This window comes from Micropterus dolomieu, linkage group LG07, assembly GCF_021292245.1.
Source record: "Micropterus dolomieu isolate WLL.071019.BEF.003 ecotype Adirondacks linkage group LG07, ASM2129224v1, whole genome shotgun sequence".
Taxonomy (NCBI): domain Eukaryota; kingdom Metazoa; phylum Chordata; class Actinopteri; order Centrarchiformes; family Centrarchidae; genus Micropterus; species Micropterus dolomieu.
In genome coordinates, this window is record NC_060156.1 from 16,136,129 (window position 1) to 16,150,545 (window position 14,417).

A 14,417-nucleotide genomic window follows, 5' to 3' on the forward strand; every position below is an offset into this window, starting at 1 on the left:
TTCTTGGATTTTGCTGGAACATCTCACTGTGCTTAAACACAATTAAATTGGGTGTTGCAGACCTTGAAAAATCTTCTTTTAGAGAACAGGGAGCTCACTGGATTGTCAGACATCACCATGCTGGCTTTTATTGGCAAAACCTGGAATTTGTGCAAAAGTCCATCCTGAGAGAAAGAATGATTGATGATGTAAAACCTACGGTTGCTTAGGATGTGAACCTTATGTTTTAGAATACAACTAATTATACTGGTTTCATTCCTGAAGGATTTGGGGTTTAATCCCAGGGAAACGTTCTACACTTTAAAACCCCAAATATTTAAAAGAGATTAAACATTTTAGCAGAGTCTGAAATGAAGTGCACCCACGTGAAAGAAAACTGTTGGGGTTGGTGACTGGATGAATGAATATCTGCGTATTCTCCTCTTCTTTAATAATCTCTCTTTGTGTCTCTGCTCCCCTTAAAGCTTCCAGTGGTGGTGACACTCCCTCATCAGGAATGACCTGTCAATAGACTCACACTGTAAATCTCTGTGACGTCTTAATAACACCTTTATGCCTCTTATGACTGGCGAAACAAATACAAATAGTTCTGCTAGCTCACTGCAAGAGAAGTTTTTATGTGATTTACCATCAAGTAATGAGGTATTTTGCCAACGTCTCTGAGGCCAGCATTTGAAAAAAAAAAAGAGATGATGTGTTTTTCTCTTTCCATTAAAACAAGTGCTGTTATTCAGTTTAGCCTATTTATTTGCACTGTGGACACAGAGTGTCCCGCCCTTTCCCATATGCCACCCTGTCCCCCGGGGGCTCCTGCAACATGCTGCACCCACACAGCCACGACCCTCCTGTACCACAAAGGTTACATCACATTCTGAAACCCATGTGAGTTGGAGCTTGAAAGTTTAGAAAAGAAAGAGAGAGGGAGACACACACGCGCTCACACACACACACACACACACACACACACGCGCTCACACACACACACACACACACACACACACACACACAGGCCCAAATTATGTCTGCACAAAAAACACACACACCTCCTATGGGTGACACACGCCTCCCTCCCTCAATTCTCAAATGAAAACTCCGGCAGTCTGGTAAACTTTTCCTGAGTGACAGGATCTTCCCGGGCTGTGGACTGACAGTTTAACGGGCAGATTAAGTCGTTGGATTCATTACAGCTCTGCAGCTATGGGACCTTTGTCGCTATGTTAGATAACATAATACACAGCTGCTTGTTTTCCATTTTTATTATAACGTTCCTGAGTTTTGTGCAATGGAGCCTGGATCTGGACGAGGCGATCGGATCCTCCATGCGCTTTGGAGACCGAGGTTGGCTTTATAACATTTTCTGTTCTTTCTCTCTTATGGTTACTGGTTTACGTCTTAAATTTTTAAGTTCACGCGGGTTGATTGGGGACGTTTGCTGTTTTACGGTGCAACGTCACCAGCCGTGAGTGAGCACATGTTTTTACGCATCTCTTTCTCCAAACAGGATCACTTGAACTAACAGTTGATTAATCCGCTGTTGGTGGAGATCACACATTCAAATAGATGTTACACAATGTACAGTATACCATCGTTATATTCCCTTATAATAATTCTCTATTATTCGTGTTCTTAATGTATCTTTTCTAACTAATGGATAACTAGGCTATTTTATGTAGACCAACCGAAAAGTTGCATCTCCACCGTGGTGCTTTGCGTCAGCAGTTTTCCTTGAAATGGTCACATGGTTACACACAGCACCGGTGCAGACTCTTCAATTGGACCATAGATGACTTTTGATGAAATTCTGGCAATTTGGGGTGACTTTTACTGTAGAACCAGGCTGCAAAATGCACCATACCGAGAATGATGTGCGCCGGGCTTGAGGCGGGATTTCAGTGCCAGTAATTACATTCTAACTCAGCTTAAAGAATAAACTTATAAACGGATTATGGACCCGCTGAGGAGGAATGTTTCAATATTGGCCCCTGAACCGGGCTTTACATCTGGCAGCGCCCGTGGTTTCAGTGCTCTAATCTTAAAAGAGAAACAGAGAGATTGACAGGACAATGAATGGGCTTTACCTCCATTTTTTATTCAAACGTCTTATGTTAAATTCCATGTAAAACTGTCTCTCTGAGCCCAGAGGCCTGTCAGAAATGGTTGAAATATTCATAATAATATTAAAGTAACAAATTAGAGAAAATGGGATATAAAGACAGGCCCAAGGGTAGGTGAACATGTGAAAGCTAGCTGTACACAGGTTAGGCCCGCCCTACATTTAAGTAGGCTAAAACATCCAAGGCCACAGGTAGCTCAGGTATTACTTGCGGTTTAGCCTACAGGACTTAAAAAGACACTCCTCATGACTATTCTGAACTGTCAAAACATGTCTATAAAACCTATCTCAGCCTGGGGAAGGGCCTGCTTCTTGCTGCTCACACAGTGACCCCCACAGCTGGATGTTGGCCCACCTTTGTTGACCTCTGCAGGGTGGTAGGTTTTCTCCCAAACTGAAAACTACAGAGGCAGGATTTTCAAAAACTGGCGGAAATGCCTCTCTCTGCCGGCCTTTCCTGCGGGAAGCTGCAGAACTGTGATCTAAACTTGGAAAATGACGAAAGGACATGAACAGGAACTCCAGACATTTCCCAGAGATGCTGCCCGGTGGGCTTCCTTGTTCTGTTGACACCATAAATTTCAGTAAATGGGTCACTGTGAGCTTCACTTAAAAACTTAAACCTAGCAAATCTTTCAAACAGAATAATAGAGAATATTCAAATCCAGTTAATGGAAATTTCCCACATTGTTCTTTTGATTGAATCCCATAATCCAACTAGCCCTTTGCTTACCTTAGTCATTCTACAGACAATGACGAGACACGTGTTGCCTAATAACATGCTACTCATGTAAACACTCACCTGTCTACCAATTTGTATCGATACAAGTGGTCTAACATCGTCTCAGCAACATGCAGCTGAGTCACTGCAGCATTTTCAGCAATCAGACTCTCAGTCTGTAGTTACAGCTCAGAGTATCAGTTGATACCATGCCGCATAATTAAATCTACAACATGTCAGTGCAGCACCGATAGCCTCATAAAAATGCCTCTGGCAAGAGTGACAGTTGTTTAGTGATAGTTTGTCTTCAGTCTCAGTTGCCTTAAATAACTGGGCTAATTTCAGATGATGATGCACGCAGTGAAACTGAAAATGATAGCTTTGGTATACTTATACGTTTTCCTTAGTTTTGCTCTGTCTTTGGCCTTGTGCACAGATGTGTGTCGCAGCAGAGTGCATCCCTGTGTTGGCTGGTTCAACTGACTGATGATGTATTGCTAGTGGAAACTGAGGATAAGCAGAAACACACAGGCTTCCTGTCACACAGGCTGATTTCTGGCTTCTCCGTTTGTTTTGTGGTGATAAATAATTTACATTTTATTTGGGATTTTTTAAAATTCTAATCTTAATTTGATCCTAACCTTAGTATCTGTTGGGTTTATTTGTATGTATGTTCTAAAGTAGTGCAGAATCACATCCATACTCACATCACTCCTTCTCTCAGAGGTTTCTGTCAGAGCACCACACTGTGGTGGCTACAAGTCTTACAACTGTTTAGTGAATTATAGACCTGGAAATAGAAGCAGGATTTCACCTAATGTGTGTTTCCCTGGTCTCCAGGGTCTTCTGTTTTGGAGCTCAGTGAGTGCTCTCATGAGATATATAAAGGTGCAGTAAAAATGTTATGGCCAATCTGGGGACTTGAATGGTCAGAATGTATGGGTTGGCCCTCTGAATGGTTGTAGGTCAGTTTTACAAAGAGTAATGAGTTTAATCTTCAGGTGTCATCATATTTGTCCTATCATTTGTTTTTTCCGCAGGATGTGCGTGTGAAAGTGGACAGACTGGGGTCAGTCATGGAGCCTGAGTTGAACTGCAGCTCCCAGTGTGATTCCCTACTCTGCTTCATCAACTCAGGAGTCAACAGGCAGGAGGGTCTCGACATTCTGCAAAGACTATGCAGTCTCAGCACGGTAATCACACAGGCACAAATGCTCAAAACATGCAAATCCACTAATAACAGTTACAGATACACTGTGCATATATCTTCCATATGTAAATACCATACACACGCACATACATGGTGCTTGCCTGTATACACACATATATAGACACACAAATGGTGGTTCCACACAGTCCTGACATATGTCAAGGCTCATATGTCCACACATGCTGGGAGAGCCTGTTGGTCAGCATGGCTAACCAACACGCTATTTTTGGCCCTCCCAGAGATTAAAGGGTAAAAAGATATCCAATATACATATATTCATTTTGAATATGTAGTCTATCATTTTGACAGCACTTGTAACAAACCAATCACAATGATGACCTAAATTAACCTTTTTTAATTAGTTCAAAATACATTGTTTGCAGTTTTTGTTAAGCCTTTGAAACTTTGAGCCATAGCTTAAGATCTTATATTGCCGAAAACACCCAGGCCAAAAAACAAACAAAAACAAAAACAAAACATTCTAGAAACATGTTATTTACAACACAGTTCAATAGCCGAGATCTGGTAACGCTGGTGGACTAGTGGAGCTATGTTTAGTGTCGTCTCTGTCACTTGTGCCTTTAAGAGAAGAGTGAGTGGAACGCAGCAACATGAGGCGGACAAGTCTAATGTGACTTTCCAAATAGAAACTAAAGTAGAAGAGAGAGTGTGTCAGAGAACACAAACACTCTCCTACAGAATCCTTTCCTCTTCATGCTACACCCCATAAGAGCAAGGTGAGTTATCTTTTTGATTTGTTATGTTCATTAATGCATGCATCGGTTGGGGCAAATATCATCCTCACCCATAAGGGGAAGGGAACAGTGAGCGCAAAATTGTGTTTGCATTGTTGTGGTAATGGATTGTGTGACGAGATTGTATTTTAATGTACTGTTTTATTTTATTTTTATGCACTAACAATACCTGCTTGTTATTGTCTGAACTCAGTGGACATGAAAAATGTTGAACTGAAATCTCCTTTGATGAAATTTAACACCATGCATTTGTTACTATTTGTAGACGTGGACAGCTCACCAGGCACAACTGTTTCTAACTAATAGGGTTTAGAGCTGGCTTATTCCATAAAATCCCACCTGCTTTTCTTTCTGGATGTGTTCCCAGATATGGCGACTGCTGGCAGCGTGCTGTCTGAAGAGCAGCTACTTTGCCCCATCTGTCTGGATTTGTTCAACCAACCAGTGTCCACTCCTTGTGGGCACAACTTCTGCAGGGACTGCATACAAGGATACTGGCAGAGTGCTAATCTGTCACAGTGCCCCATGTGCAAGCAGAAGTTCTACAGGAGGCCTGAGCTCAAAGTTAACACCTTCATATCCGAGGTGGTTTCTCAGTTCAAGGAGTCACTGGAAAAGAATGAAAATGAAGCCAAACCCCTGGACCAATATTCAGCCCACAAAGGAGAGGTTTCATGTGATGTGTGTGTTGGAAAAAAAGTCAAGGCTCTTAAATCGTGCCTGGACTGTTTGGCCTCCTTCTGCAAGACTCATTTGGAGCCCCATCATGTTCTAGGCACCTTCAAGAAACACCTCCTGACCAACCCCATGGCGAACATGCAGGACAGAGTGTGTAAGAAGCACGAGAAACTCCTGGACCTGTTCTGTAAAACCGACCAGACATATGTGTGCCAGATCTGCATTAAGAAAGACCACAAATCCCATCAGACTGTACCTATAGAGGACGAGAGCAGAGACAGGAGAGCTCAAATTGGAAGGATAAATGCAGAGGTGGAAGAAATGATCCACGTCCGACTGCAGAAAATCAGTGAAATCAATCAAACGGTTGAGCTCAGCAGAGGAAACACAGAAAGAGAGGTCGAGGAGAGTTTGCAAGTCTTCAACAAACTGCTCCGCCTAGTCCAGAGAGGCAAAGCCGAGCTGCTGGAGGTGATTGGTGCAAAGCAGAAGCAAGTTGAAAGCAGGGCCAGCGGGCTCATCATGGAGCTGGAGCAGGAGATCGGTGAGCTGAGGCGGACAAACGCTGAGCTGGAGCAGCTCTCACACACGGAAGACGACCTCTATCTTCTCCAGAGCATTCCAACTTTCACCACGCTGCCCGCCACCAAAGACTGGTCTGACGCCAGCATAGAGAGTGTCGTATATGTGGGCGCGGTGAGGAGAGCAGTCAGAAGAGTGGCATGCCAGCTGGAGGAGACGGTAAAGGCTGAGGTGATGAGGCTTTGTGAGACCGAATGTCAGAGGGCTCAGCGGTGTGCTGTCGATGTGACTCTGGACCCTGATACTGCTCATCCCAAACTGGTGCTGTCTGAAAACAAGAAACAGGTCTATCATGGCAATGCAGCGCTGAGCCTCCCAGACAACTCAGAGAGATTCTACCCTGGGGTCAGCGTTTTAGGAAAGGAGAGTTTCTCCTCGGGCAGGTTCTACTTTGAGGTCCAGGTGAAGGGGAAGACAGAGTGGGATATTGGAGTTGCGCTTGAATCCATCAACAGAAAAGGAGGGAATATGCTAAACCCTGAAAGAGGCTACTGGACGCTGGGGATGAGAAAGGACAAGAGCTACTGGGCCCTCTCCAGCACGCCTATCTGTGTGCCGCTGGTGGAGAAGCCCCAGAGGGTCGGGGTGTATGTGGATGTGGAGTGGGGGCAGGTTTCTTTTTACAACGTGGACTCTTCTTCTCATATCTACTCATTCACTGGATACTCATTCAATGAAAGACTCTTCCCTTATTTTAACCCCCGGCGTAATCATGGCGGGGTCAACTCTGCTCCTCTGATCATCTCGCCTGTCGACATCTAAAATCTGACAAAATTTCATCTCTTCCTGCTTCTAGAGTTATTCAGTTATTTTTTAATCATCATTTTCAGATGAAAGTTAGCGATGGTTGGCGTGATGTGTGTTGCTGTTTTTCTTAATAAAGTTTGTTTACTCATATAAATCCTGTGTAAATCTTTTTGTTGCTTTTGCGTCTGTTATTTACAAAAAAGAGAGTTTAGAAAGTCATGTCTGTGTATATGAGCTACACCTGTAATGTTTCCGGCTTGACTGATACATGTGCATATGTGTGTGTGCAGATGGCAGTGGAGCTCCCACGGCGGCCTCTCTCCCCAGTGTTAAGCGCTGTGGTGTGGACGCTGCTCTCCTGTGGCATCCTGCTGGCTTTCTGCTTCCTCCTCTTCACGCTGCGCTTCAAAAACAACAGGTAGTCTACAAAGTGAAACACATAGACACGTTGAAGAGATATTTACAGGAATGAATTCATCGATCAACTATTTGTATGTTCGCACACGTTGTATTATCAGGATAGTGAAAATGTCCAGTCCCAACTTGAACATCCTGACTCTCTTCGGAAGCGTCCTCACCTACAGCAGCGGCTTCCTGTTTGCCGTGGATGAACGAACACACTCACAAGGTGGAGCATTCACAGCCGTGTTACAAGTAAGCCCCACAGTCTCCCTCAGTCCTCCATTATATTGTTGGATAAATAATTCTAGGATAATTATGCAGCATTCTCTCCTACAGGCTCGGATGTGGACTCTCTGTGTTGGCAGTACCCTGGTGTTTGGCCCAATTTTGGGGAAGACATGGAGACTGTACAGAGTGTTCACCCAGCGAGTGCCTGACAAAAGAGTGGTAGGTATACTCCACTGGCCTCCTGGTGGTCGTGTCTGTTTCCAGCATTGACAACCTTGTATTGTGTTTATTTTATCCGGGCGCTTAAGGATACATTAATAATTCTATTCTATTTTATTCTATTCTAAATGAGTTTTCAAAGGCTAGCGGAGAAGTTTTCTGTCAATTTTGAGGATTTACAAATTTAAGCCTTGGTACTCTGAGATTTGTTTTTCTTTCTATAGCTTTCTTTTATGTAACCAGAGTCTCCCAGAATGATATGCATGAAGCTATATAATGACTAGATTTGTTTTGCAACAGTATGACACTGACGTGATTGGTGACTTTACTTTCTGCTCAGATCATCCGAGACATCCAGCTGATGGGCATGGTGGCTCTGCTGATCCTGGTGGACATGCTTGTTCTCACCGCATGGAACCTCACAGACCCCATCAGGTGTTCACGGTCTGTCAGAGCTGTTGTCAAGGTAGAATTTTTTGGGGGGGTGCTAAAAAGCAAGTTGTAAAACCATTATTTTGATTATAACACAGTGCTTAGATCTGAATGTGCAATGCTGTCAAATAATGATTATTTGTATGAAACTGCAAGAAAGCTTGATTTTGTGACAGCAAAATCCCAAACTCCCACATCCCATCCTCCCATCTTAATATAATTAACTATTGAGATGACAATTTTATTCAGGATTCAATATGTTTTCTCTACTCTAGGTGATGGAGAGAGACATTTCATACTCTTTGTCTCAGCTGGACACCTGTTCCTCTGTATACTCGGATATATGGGTTATCGTTATAGCTGTTCAGAAGGTAAGTAATCTCTTTTCTATTTAAATACTATGATGAAATAAATGACTTGAACTTGTGATTTTATTTCATGCGTTCTCTTTATGCAAAAGTACTTTGTTTCAACGTAGAGATAACAGACTGGAGAGTCAGTCTCTGTAGTGAAAGAGAGGTTTCTTCATATTACAAAACTGATACTCGGTGTATATTACTACAAGGACCTCAGACGGTTAACTCAATATGTGTGAGGTGAACTGCTGTATGTCCAAGATCAAAATAAATATGTAGAGTAAAAGGCTTGCATTTAAAATCAAATTAAAGTAAAAATACAGAAGTATGATCAGCAAGTATGAAAAGCAAAAGTTCTGCTGAAAAATTGCTCCTGACGGACATAATTTTAGACATTATTAGATTGTTAATACTGATGCAACAATGTGTAAGCTGTTTACTGTTGTAGCTGGCTGAGGCGGAGCTCAAACAGTTATTTGAATTAAACCATCTTAAAGGTTTGGAGGGGAAATATTTTTTTGGTGGAACTACTAACAACTTATTGACATCTCAAGTCAAAAAGGTTAAGAACCACTGGTTAAATCTTTAATATTAATATGAATTAATAATGATATTTGTATTTTATAAGCTTGTCAAATGTTGTTTAATGATAAATCTTAATCCGAAAACTAGTAGCTATAGCTGTCAAGCATATGTGATAGAGTAAAAAGTATACTATTATTTCCCTCTGAAATGTAGAAGTAGAAATATATGGATAAATAATATAATAGATGGATTTTCTTTGTCTTTTCCTTTGTCCCTGCATTTCTCCTTAGGGTTGTCTTCTCCTCTATGGGACTTATCTAGCTGGGCTGACCAGCAACGTCAGCCACCCTCCTGTCAACCAGTCTCCCACCATCATAACAGCCGTCACTTTGGTCATGCTCTTTTCGGCTGTGGCTGTCCCTGTGTCCATCTTCCTGCAGGCCTGGCCCAACCTGGTCTACAGCACGGTGGCTGGAGCCATTTTCATCTGCACGCTTGCTATCAATTGCATGCTGTTTGTGCCCCAGGTACAAGAAAATGCACAAGATCAAGATACACATACAAGTTGCACTAAAAAAGTTTGTAGCTTTGGAGAAAGTGCAAAAACTCTGACCAAAAAAACGCTGACATCTCCTTGTTTCTGGCACTTTTGTAGTATCTCTAAAGTAGAAGCCACTAGCAAGGTTTTTTTTTATTTCAGGCAGAGCTGTCATCTACTCATAAGAATCTATGTCTGGAAACCAGCATTAAAAACAGATAGTCAGAAACTGAAGATACACATGCGTATGACAGACAGACATGAATGAGAGATGCTTGTATGACTTTCTCTTTTAGTTTTGACAAAAGTGGTAAATGCTATGACTGACGGTTTTGCCCACACCTCCGTTTTCCATATATATGTCAGTTTGCCACGTCTTTCATGTCTGTCAGTGGAGTGTGACTCACCGCAGAAGGTGTTTATGAGTCAAAACTACGTAGGCTGTTGCAAACAGGTTTATGACTCTTTAAGTGTCTGGCAGTGGGTTTATGTTACAATAAAGGAATGCATCTTCAGTGGAAAGGAAGGAAATATTTGAACAGTGAGCAACACACTCAAACGCACCTGGTCAAAGGTTCCAATGTCATGTTTACTGTGTGTGTGTGTGTGTGTGTGTGTGTGTGTGTCTGTGAGGTTGCCGTAACACACACTGTATGTTTTTGTAACTCCATCTAAATATCACCATCATGCAGCTGACCCAGTGGCGGCAGTTTGAAGAGGATCAGAACAACCCGAGTCAGATGGCCAAGTATTTCAGCAGCCCCAGTAAGAGCCAGCCCTCGGTGTACAGCCAGGATGAGATCTACTACCTGCTGGGGGAGAACAACTCCATGAAAAAACTCCTAAATGAGGTACTGCATTGTTTTTGTTTGTTAGTGTTTTCACAAAATACACCGCTCAGTAAGAAAACCTTGTAGAATATTAAGTATAATTCATACGAGCCTGTCTTAAGTCTTGAATTTTCTAAATGGGATGATGACACAGATGTCACTGATGTCATGTTGTCACTGATCTAGGGGACACTTCTACTAAATATTATTTTTCTGGTGTTTTCTGCAAATTTGAAAATAACAGATCTTTTGTTTTCCTACTTTAAGCTTTCTGCTCACGCTGATTTTCATTAAATACAAAACACAACTTTTACGGTTTAATGATTTTTGGTTGTGCCGTTTGTTTGGAAATAAAACTTTTAGTCTTTATTGTGTTTTGATCCTCAGTGATTGTAATTACTGCTGCGCAGTTGTTCTGTATTTTTAATCATCAAATAAAATCAATCAACTTCTCCAAACTTAAGCTAGATAATTTATACGTGATGCCAAGTGAAGCCAACAGTGGCCATAATCCCTCAAAAAAAAAACAGTTACCTCATAGATTTTACTATTTTTATTAAATGTATCTATGTTAGCTTTGACCTGCACCTAGCCATCAAATTGCAAATGCATACATAGAAAATTTGCTGACAATATTTAAATTTGTATAGAGTCCAAAATAAATCCATATCTGCTGTTTTATAATATCTTGACAATTTTCTCCCAGAGCATGACTGTGCTGTTTGTGTCAGTTTAGAAGAGTGTTTAAGCTTGTGTTTTTTGTTACAATTTTCAGAAGAACGCTGTGATTGACAGCCTGCAGGAGCAGGTGAACAACGCCAAAGATAAACTCCTGCGACTCATGTCAACCAGCCGACACCCCGACGACCAAGACATGGACTCTTCCAACACCATCCTCAACTCCTCCTCCACTCAGACCACAGAGCTTCGGTCTGACAGCCCCTCTTCTTCTTCTCTACCTCAGAGAGACGCCAAATCCCAACACTCACCGCCACATCTGTCCCCACACCTTAGCACTGCTGCTGTTTCATCATCTGCTGTTACGCCGTCCTCTGAGCCTCCCTCTGCTCCAAACTCCTCAAACCACATTTCCCCTTCCTGTCCTCTCCCCAATGATATTAATGAGAGTGAAAACCAGAGAGGTGGCCCCAACACAGGCCCTACAGGCAGAGACACATCTGAGCCCAGAACAGGGGAGGAGATCAAATCGCCAGTGTCCCTCCTGTCCCCAGGTGTTCTTAGGACAGCAGAAGAAACTGTTCACTTTGTCACTTCCCTACAATCCCATAGAGGGTTAAACCCCTCTCAGGTTGAAATTTTCAACAATCAAAGTGGCCTCACATCCCAGCTGGGACCAAATGCCAGACTGACTGGTTTCATTAGCAGCGAGCAGTTGCAGGAGATCCTCCAGGAGCTGAGTGTGGAAGCAGTCACGGGAACCAAACTTCAATCTCCCGGTCGGATGTCCAGAGCTCCTTCTCAGCTAAAATTTAGCACAGCCTCCACACTTTCCCCTCTCTCCCTGCGGACACCACACTCTCCTCATCCACCTGTCATCTTCCGCTACCCCAGCATCTCCCCTTATTCGATGAGGAAACGTCGGCCGCCCTTTCACTCCTCCAGAAGAGGTTTGGCCCCTCACTGCATGTACGCCGGTTGTGGGAAGACACAGGACAACTGTGAACACCAGAATCCAGGCACGCACCCTGATGGGGTCACTGCGGATGGCACCCTCCTCCAGGTTCACAACACTGACCTCGAGCTTGAGGACGAGGGGGAGGATGATGCAGAAGGGAATCAAGCAAAAAGAAAATGTCGGAAGTGTGTTTCAAGATCCCACAGATGTTTAGTCTTGCCCTGTGCAGAACACAATCACACAGCTCCACCTGATGTGGAAGCGGGGCGTGATAATGAGCAGCACCACAGACGTGTCAGAGACTCCTGTGGGTACTGGGACTCTGACTCCAGCAGCTCAACAGACTACTGTTACTACCACCGTCCCTACTGCGAGTCCTGCCAGCAGCGAGGCTCTCTCCTGTCCTCAGACAGCTCCTCAGACTCCTCTGACAGCGAGTACGAAGGCTACACCAGCCTGTACCACCCCCCGCACCCTGTGGTATTCAAAGAAGACCTCAAACCCACCTTTGTGTGAGCACAGGTTTACTGCACTTTACAGGTTCATCCATTTCCACCACTTGTATTCATGTCTTAGCTTTGAGGATAAAGCAAAGCACAGAGTTCATTGTGCATCTATAATGGGAGACAGTTTGGGTGTAGCGTTCAATAGGCAAGTGTTTTGCATTCTCTATTGTATTCTTGAATCTGGCATTGTGGGACAAATTGGTTCTTGTACTCACGAGACCATTAGAGTTGTGAAAATGTGTGTAACTGAAAAGCACACCATGCTGTTTACTTTACTGTAAAATTACTGATGGCATTATTTGTACATTTCTGTTGTCAGATAAGCCTGACATCTAGAGTGGCAAATTAAAAAGGCCAGAGAGCAGAATTTAAGGTTTTCACAGAACAGTTGCTTTTGTGCAAATGCTGTATTTATTTTGATATTTATTAGTAGATGTTTCAGTGTACAGAATTACTTTCTGCCTCCTTTTTTACTGTTTTGCATTGTCATACACATTCCTTAAAGTGTTGCTATGCCATTTTATTGTATCGTCTGAATTTTGTTGTTTGAGTTTTGTTTTCATTTTCTATACAGTGTTCAAAGGTGCTTTCAGTCTATAGCTGGTTTACAAGACACCACATCCACATCGTCACACAGGTCACATTATTTTCTCAGTATTATTGTACTGACTTATTAAGAATACTTAATGTGCAAAGGTCATAGTTATCTGAAGTGTGGGTTTAACCTGCTAAGGGGCCACAAGGCAAAAATGAGCCCCTATTGAGCTCATTTTGCACATAGTCCAGCAAACCAGTATTTCTGTGCTGGAAATAATGTAATATAGTGTAATCCAGACTTGACTTGATGTTGAATGTAGCACTAAACCTGAAGTTCATTTGTCTTTCCATGGTAGAAGCAACATCTTCCCAGGATTAGAATATTTTCCAGCCTCCATGTCATGTGATTTTAATCATGACCAAAATTGAGATATAGATTGAAGAGTTTTACTGCAATTCAGACAAAAACAGAGCACTACTCTCTCCCTTTCTTTTTTAGATTTCTTTCCTGACTTGGCCTCTCTCTCTCTCTCCCTCCCACTATCTCCTCTCTGTATCTGTTTTTATTTCATGTGCTAATGGGAAAATGTGTGTTTGCCCGGGGAGGTATATGAAGGAAAAACAGTGTGTCTCACATTATTTCTGCTCTGCTACCTGTTTTTGAAACGCTACTGCTCCCTATTCTGCATATGAACCATTGAAGGGCAGCCTGGGAGAAATTCCCTTTGATACAGAGCATAACAGAGTATAAATAAACCACACAAAAGACAGACTACCAGCATCACTGTGCAGGAGGAAAGACTTTCTTACCAAACTAAGATGAGTGGCCTGTATTCTGTTCAAGATAAGGAATACTAACATATCGAGGAATTGTGGCATAAAAATAGTTGTCAATCAATCACACATAGCCTACATTTCTCAAAATAACACAATAGTCCATGGCTATTCACTCTATTCTTGAACATTTATTGCAAAATTAATAAGGGAGATTAGGACACCTGAAGTTATTTTAGATCACTAGAGAAATATAAACGGTACCACTTACTAATAAGTCACATTTTGTAATGGGCTTAATGTAACTAATGGTTTTATTAATGGTGTTGTTGTAATGCTTTGTTGTCCAGTTAAAAGCCATTAATAAGAAAACATGGGTTGCCAGACTGTGAAAAATTATTTAACTAATTGGACTGTGACTACTTACCATGCAAAAAGGGCTGCAGGGAGCTGGACCAACTGTACTATTGACAATACAATTCATTTATAGCTTACCAACATTTACAACAGCATTATTACCAAATAGTAAGAAGAAACACCAGCTGAGGATATTTGCCTGGGACCAAATGTGTTCTTATTAACATCTTATAACTAATCTATAATGCCTGAGTAAAGGTTTAAGGTTCAG

The 14,417-nt window shown here is 42.3% G+C and overlaps 2 protein-coding genes across 2 annotated transcripts; both read left to right on the plus strand.

Moving 5' to 3' along the window:
* The first annotated feature begins 1,151 nt into the window (after positions 1-1,151).
* On the plus strand, positions 1,152-13,485 carry gpr156 (G protein-coupled receptor 156). Its single transcript, XM_046053109.1, has 10 exons — positions 1,152-1,338; positions 3,875-4,027; positions 7,097-7,224; positions 7,325-7,460; positions 7,545-7,655; positions 7,996-8,121; positions 8,363-8,458; positions 9,259-9,495; positions 10,199-10,357; positions 11,112-13,485. Exons 2-10 carry the CDS (start codon positions 3,911-3,913, stop codon positions 12,486-12,488), a joined length of 2,487 nt encoding a protein of 828 aa, XP_045909065.1. The 5' UTR covers positions 1,152-1,338; positions 3,875-3,910; the 3' UTR covers positions 12,489-13,485.
* Positions 5,169-6,911, plus strand: LOC123973252 (E3 ubiquitin-protein ligase TRIM21-like). Its single transcript, XM_046053110.1, has one exon. It carries the CDS (start codon positions 5,169-5,171, stop codon positions 6,819-6,821), a length of 1,653 nt encoding a protein of 550 aa, XP_045909066.1. The 3' UTR covers positions 6,822-6,911.
* Positions 13,486-14,417: the final 932 nt, after the last annotated feature.